The 12,248-nt window shown below is 36.9% G+C and overlaps 1 protein-coding gene across 13 annotated transcripts in view; it reads left to right on the top strand.

Moving 5' to 3' along the window:
• Positions 1–12,248, top strand: part of mapk10 (mitogen-activated protein kinase 10) — a 103,516-nt gene that overhangs the window by 11,071 nt on the left and 80,197 nt on the right. For 6 of the 13 annotated variants that reach the window (XM_015340151.2, XM_069186976.1, XM_069186978.1 and 3 more), the window contains exon 1: positions 10,232–10,250. The exons of 6 other annotated variants lie outside the window; for them this stretch is intronic. In XM_015340151.2, coding sequence (XP_015195637.1) covers positions 10,233–10,250 — 18 coding nt within the window. In that variant the 5' untranslated portion in view covers position 10,232. Of the gene's footprint in view, positions 1–4,125; positions 4,212–10,231; positions 10,251–12,248 lie in introns of those variants that run through there. One more of the 13 variants, XM_015340157.2, reaches the window with a different exon arrangement.

Here is a 12,248-nt window from a genome sequence, read left to right on the forward strand (position 1 = left end):
GTATTTTGATTGGAAACAGATAGAATTGTGTGGTAGCTTGTACATAATTGGTTACTTGCAAGTTACAGAATTAGGTGTTCCTAAGGTCATAAAGACTGAAATGAAGAATATGTATTTTATGTGAGCAAACAGAAATTTGATGCTAGTGACTTTACTTTTGGTTTACACTGTGCTATCACATTTTAATTGTTTCAAATAATTAAGTAAAAATGAAATACAACTGCTTAGACCCATCTAGCCATGCATTTTGTACTTCCTTTATAATCTTTTGTACACAGCCTGTATAATAAGTCTGTATACCTATTACTTATGTAGTGTACATTACATTGTATACATATTATTAAGTCTAATTGCGTCTACTAAACAGTTTCAGAAAATGGTTTTAAAAGCAAAAAAAGGTTCAGATTTATCTGTTAACATTGTGTGTTAATATCGTGTGTCCTAAGTATTAATATGTCCAGCACTGTATTTGTTTTGGCCTTGAAGGTACATTCTAGTTGAAGCCAGAAGCTTTTGTCACAGTCAAGTCTGGGAGCTGAAGGATAGATTCCAGATGAAAAATCAGCCCGAGCTTCTCTGAGCACATAGAAGGTTATATCGAATGCAGTGGGACTAGCTGCTGAACGAAGCACTTGTGGTGGTGGGGGGCGGGGGGGAGGGCTGGAAGAAGAGGAGGGAAGAGAAATTCCAGTACCTCTGCCGCAACGCGCAAGTAAAGAGTTCACTGACCTGTTCAGTGATGTGATGAGTATCTGCTTTGACTTAATGGCTGTCGTTGAAACAGCTTGCGGTAGAAAACAAAACAACAACATCATGAGGGAGAAAAAAAAAACTGAGCTGAACTTTACATGATAAATGGGGAAGTTGTATACAGTACATTTTGTTTTAATGCTGAAAACCCCCGAAACGTTTTAGCTGTCTGTTTGTTAAGGCTGGAGTTATTGTGTGAAGCCATCCTTACGAAAGCCGACCTTGGGAACTTTGGCTTTTTTCTATGTACAGTATACTGTAGATATTGCTTTAGAAATACAGTAATATTGCTTTGCACTGTTTTACTGTGTTTTACTATTGTGAACTTGAAAATGAAAATGAAAATACAACTGCTTAGACCCATCTAGCCATGCATTTTGTACTTCATAGACAATGACTTGCAGCAGTAAACTTAATTTAGGGTAAAGATGTAGAGTTCGTAAAAGCATTTTCTATTTTAAATCACAGCATTATTATTATTACAGTGTAGTGCAGTAAATCGCAATGAAACATGAGAAACCTATTAAAAGAAAAGCAGATTGCAATGAAGGCAAATTATTAGAAAATATGAAAGAAAACCACAGTAGAAGTGCAATATTAAGCTGCAAATTAAATCCTTCTGTGCTACTGCAACCTTTTAAATGGTCATTTCTAGCCATCTAAAAAATGTTTGACAGAGTAAGCATGAAAGATGATGTACTATGACAGTAACTTCATAAAAATATTTTATTTTCCCATCTACTGTGCTGTTTCACGCTGCTGCTTTTAGCCCAGTGCTATTATTTTTCTTGTTGTGTCACAAAAGTGCATAATTTCATATGGAGATGTCATACGTACGTGTTGTGCTGCTGAAGCATTTTCTATTTAGCACTTAATCATGCAGTCAAATTCTTAACAGGTGTGATGTGCACTTCAGAATGATATGCTGTGCGATTGCCAAATTTGACAATTGACAATCTTTATCTAGACATGAAAAAACACTTCAGTTTACGAACTACTGTGAAAGGCACAAGGATACAACCTTTTTAGGGTGAAAAAAAGGTTTTGCTGACTTTCAAGTACTGTATAATTTAGTGATCACGAGTGTAGTGTGTTGCTTCTTGGAATTTTGTCATATATTCCTAATATCTGATATTGAAACTGTTTCCATTCTGTCAGTGTCAGTTTTACAAACAGAAAATCAAGATGGCCTCTTCCTATTTAGAACCTTATGGAAGTTCTATATACAGTATACTGAGATGTGGAATTATTCTAGATTATACTAGAAAAGGGAAGCACCTAGTAACTTGCAGCACATTGGACTATGAATTGGACTATTTTTCATTTTTAGCACTTCAACACTTTAAAAAAACAAGACAGAATAATATTGTTTTTTTATTTGGACTGAATAACATAAATTGGATGGTGCAATATCCATGCTGATCTGCACAGCTACAGTACCTCATATCTCTTGGGTTGTATGTTCAATTTCAGACCAAGAAGCCTTCCATTTGTGTGTTCTACCCATTTTCATATACTATAGGTGTTCTCCCTCAACCTTCCAAAGACATGTGCTGTATATGTTCCCTGGGATGGAGTGGTATCCTGTTCAAGGTGTAGGACCGCTCTGTGCCTTTTGGTTGGAGGGAAGGCTTCACGTAGCCGTGACTCGTACCAGGAGTGATTAAAAGAATGATAAAAGGATGGCCAAAGCTTGATTGTACACCAATTTTAACAAACATGGAATGCTCCAATTTCAAGTATATAATGTATGCATTTTGAACTTTTTTTTAGTTTTAATTTTTTTTTTACTGTCATCACCCTTCCGTTAATTGAGCTGAACACTCCTAATGTCAATAACCACTAGCTCCTATGGTTTCTCTTTAATTTCATGTTTATGCTTTGCCCTGATTTCACCAAAAATAGCTGTTGCTTGGAGAGAACAGTGTAAGTAATACCCATGCCGATAATCCTCTTAAGCCAAAACCCCATAGATGGGACATGTCTACGCTAGTGCTTTCTGTACAGACAGAATGTCTGTGAGTAGTGTTTCAAATTGAAAAAGAGAATCAATAAGATATTTAAAAAAACGTTTGGAAGGTAGATAATGAAAGAAAACCTACTGACAGCAAATGGCTCTTCAAAATGCTTCTGTTTTCGTTGAAATAACTTAGTAAAACAGCATAACAGTTTACATAATCTACTTATATACATTATTTCAACATATCATCATATTGTAGTCTCTGAATTGAAGCATTAGAATGAACTGATAAGTTCAACAATGCCACATGAGGAACAATGGAGGAACTACTTGACTTGATCAGGTCAGTCTGTCTCACTAGGACCACAATGTGGCATTGGCAGCAAAAGGGAAGGCAGGAAAAGGAAACTTGGAGAAAAGAGCTAGTACTGCTATTTGTATGTACTATGTGTAGCATGATTTTGGCAATAGAGCCTCTGTGAATCAGCCATGTTGATGACAAATGTTAATCAGCATAATGATTTGCCTATACAGTATGTCTGTTGAATAAAATGTTTGTGTACCTACAGTACTAATACAATATACTGTACTACTACAATATATTTATGTGATAGTGACTTTATGACTTTGTTGTTAAAAGCAATGTTATTCTTCTGATGCTCAGGATATTGGTACTTATGCTAAGAATGAGCTAGATATTAGCAGCACATGTGTACAGCCTCTTGCTAACTAGATGGGGAAACAAGAAATGTCTTTTCAAGGCTTGTATGTGTCAGAAGGCAAATGACGGAACAGGATATATGGACCCTATGCGAGGCAGTAGGTGGAATGTCTCTGAGATGATTCCGTAAAATTCCAAAAGTACCAAAACCTAAACGTGTAGCAAAGCCGAAATCTAGGAGTCGATTTAGAGCTGAGTATCTGATTATTTCCAAAAGGTAACCAAATCCAAACGTGAAGCAAAGCCGCAGTCCAGAGGCAGAGCTATGGAAAACTAGAGCCAAGAATCCGATAAATTCCAAAAGGTAACCAAATCCAAACTTGAAGCGAAGCCGTAGTCCAGGAGCAGAACTAGGAAAAACTAGAGCCGAGAAGGACAAAAAAGGTTTCAAAGGAAAATATCCAAAAGGACGTTTACAGGTGAGAAAACCTCAATAGTGAGCGGGGACAGGAGTGGAGTGAGAGGGTATAAATAGGGAAGGGTGTGTGGAATAAAAATTGATTAATTAGTCCATGAGCGTTAGCATGGAGAGGTGCTCGTGAGAATGCAGTGACATTTAATTGTACAGTATCCTCCCCCCTGCCCACGGGCGGCTCCTGACACCGCAGACTGGGTAGCAGAAAGGGAACGATGGAAGTCTTTGATGAGGCTCCTGGCAGGTACTGTATGTGTCTTTCAGGGACCCAGGACCTCTCTTCTGGTCCGTATCCTTCCCAGTCAGCCAAGTATTGGCAGTGTCCCCTGTGCCAGCGAGTGTCCACAATCTTGTTGACTGAAAAGGTAGGTGAGCCATTGTGAGCCGGGGAAAGGGTGGCTGAGGTTGAGGTTTAGAGAGGGGGGAATGGTGATAAGGTTTATGAAGGGAATCGTGGAAGGTTGGATGAATACGGAGGGTTGGGGGAAGAGCGAGACGGTAAGTGACCGGGGTTATCCTGGAAACAACTCAGAAGGGGCCAATAAAGTGGGGGCCCAGCTTGTGAGAGGGTTGACGTAGAGGTATGTTCCAGGTGGACATCCACACAAACTGCCCCTTTCTGAGGCATTCTGCCTCAGGAGTCCACTTACCCTGATTGGGACCTTTGTGGGTTAAGGCCGTAATTGTCTAATAATGCGACAGTAAAAGTTAGCGAATCCTAGGAAATGTTGAATCTCTTTCAAATTCCTGGGAGTGGGCCAGTCCCAGATGGCATTGGTCTTGGTGAAATCCATGATGTAACCCAGGAAATGTATCTTAGAAACTTGAAAAATGCATTTCTCCATCTTGGCATAGAGATTGTTCTGTATAAGGCGATTAAGAACCTCTCAGAAGTGGATAATGTGCTCCTGAAGGTCACTGGAGAAAATTAAGATGTCATCCAAATAGATCAACACGAATCTATGCAATATATCCTGGAAAATGTAATTCATGAAATTTTGAAAAATGGCCAGAGTGTTGACTAAACCGAAGGGCATGACCTGATATTCATAATGGCCATGGGTGGTAATAAAAGCCGATTTCCATTCGTCTCCCTCGCGGATGTGGATGAGATTATATGTGCCGCGAAAAGCTAATTTAGAACAAAATGGTAGCACCCTGGACAGATTCTAAGGCAGCACGAATAGGAGGTAGGGGATAGTGATTCTTTACAGTAATAGCATTGAGACCGCGGTAATCTACACACGGTCTCAAAGATCCGTCCTTCTTCTCAACAAAAAAGAAGTTGGCACAAGCAGGAGAAGAGAAGAGATGGATAAAAGCTGATTTCAGAGTATCCTGGATGTAAGTTGGATAGGTGCTTTGGATTCTTGTAAAGAGAGCGGTAGATGCGCCCCCTGGGTGGTAAGGTTCCCGGGATTAACTCAATGAAACAATATAAGGTTGATGGGGGAGAAGGGAGAGTGCCTTTTGTTTACAAAAAGCCAGCTGTAGATCAGAGTAAGTGGGGGGAATAGAGAAGGAATCTTCCTTGGCGATGAGGGCAACAGAAAGTTTCTGAGGGAGTTGACAACAATGTTTAAGGCAACGAGGTCCCCAGGCTGTGATATCATGGTGAGACCAGGAGATATGAGAATTGTGTGCTTGTAACTAGGGGTAACCAAGAATGAGCGGAAGCAATGGTGATTGGAGGAGGAGAAACCAGATCTCTTCCTTGTGAGTACTGTAGCTCCAATATGAAGAGATTGAGGAATTGTCTTCCATCGAATGAGACCAGGAGACAGGGATGATCCATTAAGAATCTGGAGGCAAATGAGAGCATAGGCCGGCTGCAGGGGAATCTTCAGTGAAGAGGCGAGTCCAAGTTCCCCATGGCACCTAAATCAATGAAAGCCGGAAGAAATTTCTTGTATTTGCCCCAGGAAAGAGTTGTTGGGAGGTAGAGCACGGATGCAGAAGAAAAATTAGAAAGGGTACTGACCATGGTGGATGGAGATGAGGTGATTCCTCAAAATGCGGGGAGAGGTGGTTGTGAGAATTTGGTGACGTTTAATTGTATGCGTTCAGTTTGTGACTATGTTAAACCTACTTTTAGCCTAAACAGTAATTTATGTGTTCATGTCAATGAAGAATGAAACACAGCTGGTAATGAACCAGAAAATATGGACAGAAAAATGGCAGCAACTGCTGCCACAGTCTCCAGAAAGGAGCCAGAGGTGAGAGCATGCAGGGTGGATGATAGCCATCACCGTTGTAGGTGTGATATGGCTTCCTTGAGTGAAAGACTCCAGGTCATACTGTACCTGATTGTGATTCAGTCTTCAAAGAACTGGAAGAAGGCAGTGAGGAGATATGATGCTTTTCTGGTCTTATTCTATGGTTAGCTTGTTGCTTAAGATGATGTTGCCTTTTAGTTGCACTTAAAAATGTTTTTTCCCCATTGCCTTTTAAAGAGGGAAATTTGTGATTTTTTAATATATGTATTTTCTGAAGTTTTTAACAAAATGGCACAACTAAGTGTTGAGATTTTCAGCTCTCAAATATAGTTAGATTTGAAAAATATGATTTGCACAAACAACAACCCCTTTTTTTGCAATTTCTTACAGGAATGCCCAGAATTAAATAGTCATTAAGAATATCAGAGCAAAAACGGTGTCTTCAAAGGAGGACATTCCTTTATTGCATCTGGCACTATAATTCCTTGTATAAAATGATCTTTTCCTTTTGGTTTGTGTTTGAAGTTCAATAAATTGATAAAAGGCAAGAGTTGTAAACCTGAGAATGTAATCTAGAAAACATTTTGCCTAAATTTAAGAATTGTACTGCTTGGTTTAAATCCTGTGTAGTGAAAAATCATGTTAACATATAGTAATGAATCATCATTGTATCAGATATTCAAGTCCATGCTGTTTTTCTAGTGGCTATACTGTACCACCTTAAACCGTTCTCTTAAATCTCTTCTTTCAGCTGCTGAGCAATGTTGGGCCTGTGCATGAGAAGATCCAAAGCAATGCCCCATAGTGTTGACATGGATTACTGTGTTCTAAGAAATGTGTTTTCTTTGGATGATGTGTTAAACTGAAATCCAGTCCTCACTGTTAGCAGTACAGATCCCAAGGTACTCTTTAAAAGAGTAAGATGTTAACCCCAATGTCACTATCGACAGTGGTACTGTAGATCACGGATGCTGGCCTATTTGAAGTTGATCTATTAATAAAACTTTCAGTTGGATCTTGATCTCTTCTCTCAGGCATTGTTATAGTCAGGATGTAGTTGGTGTGCTGCTTTCATATCCACTTGATTGTATGACAGTTGGTTCATGTGCAACTATGTTTAATGACAAAGTGCATTAGGACCCTGGTTGTGATGAAAGGTCCTGTCTACAGTACGTATTAAAATACACTGTATACTGTATATATATATTTATTTCTGGATGAAAACTGTGAATTTGAAATTCCACTTTTATAATTATTTTTTGTGTTACTTTACATTTTATGATATGGTCAAGTTTTTATATTTGTAAGTTTGATTCTCCAAAATTAATTCCATTCTCAGGGCTTTTGTGCTCAAACTACAGAAGCAGGATAACAAAGTGAATGCCAGTAGTAAAATATTTATGAGGTTAACTGAGAAGGAAAGAGGGTGAAGTATCGTAAAGATGTTTTTAAATTGATGGAGGGTTTGGAACAATCTGCATTTTCTTGGTTAGATGCTCCCATGATTAATGAAGCATCATTAATTTAATTTAATTTTTATATATCAAACACTGGCTTAAAAACGTCTGCAGTGGTATATGTGATTAAAATGCCCTCATTTCCAGCATGTGCAATGCAACAGATTGTACTTGTCTCAGCGTCATTGAGCATTATTTTATATTTGTAGAAAGCTACTTGTTTTGAAGTAAAAACAGTGACTACATAATCTTCTGAAAGAAAGTGTTTTGTACAGGACAGGTCCTAATTGAATTAGAAATACAGTATGGTAATACTTCTGTCTTTACAGCTTCACCACAGAAGGGGCTTCCAATTTAAACAGGTTTTCCATTTAGAATTAAATTAAAAATACAGTTAGTAGCCTTTGTGTTTGAAGGCATTGAGGTCACTCTTAATCCTTGGAGGACAGTGTCTAGTTAAAATATAAGTGTAAAGTAGAGGTTCTGGATTTTAATAAATTTGGTACATCTCGGTGTAGGTGCTTGGATACAATTATTTGAATATTTTGTAAGTCGTTGACAGCTGTAAGGTTTTATAAAAGTGTCAAGGGGTATTAAAATGGAGGGAAAACAGAAAAACTAAACCTTTAAGTTTGCCCTGATTGACAGTATGTGGATCCATATACATGTTTACTGTTAGAGGATAACTATTTTTCCCCACTACAATTCTTCTAAATCTGTCAACATGTTTATAAAATCCAACAGATAAAAATGGGTACATGAAGATAAATTAATCTTGACAGACAGCTCAATAAAAGGTGACAACTTTGTTGCAGTGAACAGGGCGATCTTGAGGACATCTGTCAGCCCTGTACAGGGGTGTTACAGTACATGCAGCACCAGTGAAACAATATGTGAACAGACATGCTGGTCCTATAGATTTTAAGAATTCTTTGTTTATTGGTCTCATTCCTTCTGTGACAGCACTTGAAATAATAAAATAAATTATCACAATATTGCATTTATAGTATGTTTTAAGCTCTCAATTCTTAAAAAAATCTATTCTGTGTTAATATATGCCATTCCATCTGTTTGGATTGGCTTTCTGGATTTTTAAAATCTGTTGAAAAGCTTTGAAAGATTATGCTGCTCATCAGACATACATGTATAGAATTAGGCCTACTAATGGGAATGATGACTAATCTTTATGTAGGGCTGTTCAGCTTATGGTTATTGTGCTTTGTCAATATGTAGTAACATTAACGCATTGTCTGATCTGTTTATGTGTGAATTGGTTCTAATACAAACATTCTTTGATATAATGCAATTTGACCTTTTTGTGTTTTAGCAATAAATCATTCAGTGATAAGACCTCTGTTCTTTGTTTGCTTTATGTTACTGTAATTGTTATTGGTTTACTTAGACCGAAACTATATAACAAAGTAGATCATACAGTATCTGATGTGAAAGTGGACCACACCTCCCACTGCACTCCCCACTCTGCGGCGTGTGGGAATGCACAGCTATCACACTGGAAGCTAATCAAGACTGCGCTTTAACCCCCACGCGCCTGCAGACGGGGTTCATCATAGAACTGAATGTGTTCCCCTCACCGGCGACACAAACATTTACTCTGATCCACAAAAGGATTCTCACCTTTACTAGAGAACAGAACATTGGCAGACGGTTACACACCGGCACACCGCACAGAAAACAACAAGCGCTCTGCCGGTGCTCAGGCAGCTTCCTATTACATCCGACACTATCACACTGAGGACAATCAAATGTCTTTATTTCCCACTTTTAAGTGTCAGTTCTGGAGCAGTACCACCGGCTAAATCTAAGTGTTTCCTCAAAAAGGTTTTTTATTGTAAGATCACATTTTTGTACGGGAGTTATACAATTATACAGTAGTTGCACTGTATTGAGGTATTCTGTAACAATAAACTACAAAACTACAAAAAGTACAAAAGCCTAGACAGACCCAAGGAGACATTAGTAAAGGACAAGCATGAAAACCAACTACACCTCTTTGGTAACACTTGGGATTAAGTTGTATAAAATGTTTAAATAGATATTCTATTCATAAGCATGTCAGATGATTGTCGGTTCCCTAGAATGTGAACAACGTACTCATAGATACACTGTATTGATTATGCTACCCTGAACTCTGACCATAGCACTAATCCTAACCCTGACACTAGTCTTAATTGAAACTCATCTCCACTGAATATCTATTGATTTTTGTTAACGTTCTATAGCACCCTGAGTTTTAAGATTTGAATGTGCATTAAATCTTTATTCATCCATTTTAGCCTAAAGCATGACCATCTATGGTCCCTTAAAAGAGTTAAAATAGCTCTTTTAACAGCTTGGATTTATTTGGGTGGGAGGTACTGCCCAGCTCACATACTGTAGCTGTGCTCATTTGCTCTGCTCTCAAGTTAATATTCAGAGCTTTTTGTATAAAAGAGCATACAAAGAAAGAAAAAAAAGCCCATGTACATTTTTAAGTGGATGGTTAAAGGACATACAAATGATTCAATCTGTATTTTGACTTTAATGTTTTTGTTACTAAGTGTTTTCAAGCTCAACACTTAAAATTCAGCATTGTTTCAAAGTTTTCATGAAATGGCTGTGTGTAACACAATGTTTCCTATTTAGCAAGAAAACAGGAAAAGGTCTGACAGGAATACACCATTTTGTTGGCACAGCATCAAGAGTGTAATAAATAATGGAGCTACAGGATGAGGTAGTTAAATTGTTGTTTCTAGATCTATCTTGTATAGAGTACTATTCCTTTCCTTAAAATTGCTTAAATTTATCACTTGCCTTCTTTAACATTATTTATTGAATATTATACTCCATAATGGGCTCTGTTTTTGTGATCCCTTATAAAATGTCTACCTTAAATTTAAAAGATTTTAATTGCCATGAACTCTAAAGAAAGAGGATAGACACCTGTTTGTATGCTATCATTTTCATACAGTACATCCATGTTATGAAGAGAGCTAACCAAATCCACAGACCAATCTCTACAGTTGAATTTCACAATCATTTTATAGTTATTTAAGATATTTCATTGCTGTTTGAAGAGCAAGTCTGTTGAAAGTCAATTAAAATGAAAAATTAGTCCGATGAGTTCAAATCTCATTAATCGTGAATGAATCAGACAAAGGGCACATCAAGTAGCTCTCCTGATGTAGCTACTCATCTTTGACAAGCTGAACAGGATTGGTAAACTTAACTTTCACTTCTAAAAATGTAAACTGAAAAGATATTTTTAGTGAAGGCACATTAACTGAAAGGTTTTTGGTATGTATGTATTATTTTTATATACATTAAAGTTACTGTATATTTTCTTTACATTCATACCATGATTATTTAGTGAGTACTGTAAACTTTGGCAATAGAAGTGTTATATGCAGGTGTACTGTAAATTAAAAGAAATATGCAACCATTTAATTTATTTTAATTCCCTGGACATTGTTTTCCTTTTCTTATAAACTAATATTAAATACAGTGACCAACTTAATTTAAATTGTAATTATTTATTTAAAAGTTGTTTCTGTATTTAATCTTAGTATATTGTTACAGTATATATTTGCAGCTCTGTAAACTACACAATAATATAGCTTTTGGTCTGCTCCACCTGGAATTAATGTCTGCAGATTTTCTAAGATGAAAAAAGCTGGCTGTTTACATCAATAGAATATGCTCAAAGATTCACGCTGTACTGCACTTGTATATGATATATAGATTATATTTTGTTTTGCTGCAGGGCGTGACTATTCAGAAAAAAATATCTAACACTTTTCCTTATTGTTATTAATATGCAGTTCATGAAATACATTGCTTGTAAATCAGGTTCAGCTTTACAGTGGCTGGGATGAATAAACAGCATTTGCAGTAGTCAGCCTTTATACTTGTTTAATCCATCAAAACATTTGATATTTTATTCTCAATACTTGCTGTTTCTTATTAATAACCTTATTTATATTAATCTACTGTAAGTTTTAGTTTTTTCTTTTGTGTGTGATCTGCATTTAAAATGCTTATACATATTACACACCCTATGGAACACAGACAATTTTGAGAAAGGAAGTCTATGAAAAGGCTTTTACTTTTAACCCATATTCTTTTATCACCTACTTAACTTCATCAAGGTCCCTGTGTGATCTTGAAAGCCTGGAAAATATGAAACTTTGCAGCCCCAGAAAAGTTGTCCTAGAAAATGTAATGGAAAATAAATAACTTATTTTTAATTTACAGACCTACAGAAGTGTTGAGCAGACAATTATGTACTTAAACACTCGGGAAACATAGTTAATATTTTATTTTTTGTATATTGTGGTTATTTGAAAAGTGAAAAATTCATTCGGATCAAAATAAGCTCAATTATTGTACAAAAATGCTGATTTCACTTAGAAATGTACGGACAATTATTCTAGTGAAATTGAATCCAGAGAACCCTGCTTATTTTTGATTGTTGCCGAGATAGAAAAAGCCATTAAGACAGTCACCAGCCCTGATCAATGTCCGTTTTATTTCACCTGGTCCTGCTCTGTATTATAAGTAAGTATTACATCATACTGTATGTATTATTAAGTACCCAGCTGATGGTACTTCCCTTCGGGAGTGTCTTCCTTTGTACCTCATGTAAATCATTAGACACTGTCAGCTGCACTTTTGCTATTTGTAGCCATCCTGGAAGAATACCAGTGAATTTAGTGTAATTTCATATCTAAGT

Source organism: Lepisosteus oculatus, chromosome 3 (genome assembly GCF_040954835.1).
Source record: "Lepisosteus oculatus isolate fLepOcu1 chromosome 3, fLepOcu1.hap2, whole genome shotgun sequence".
Taxonomy (NCBI): domain Eukaryota; kingdom Metazoa; phylum Chordata; class Actinopteri; order Semionotiformes; family Lepisosteidae; genus Lepisosteus; species Lepisosteus oculatus.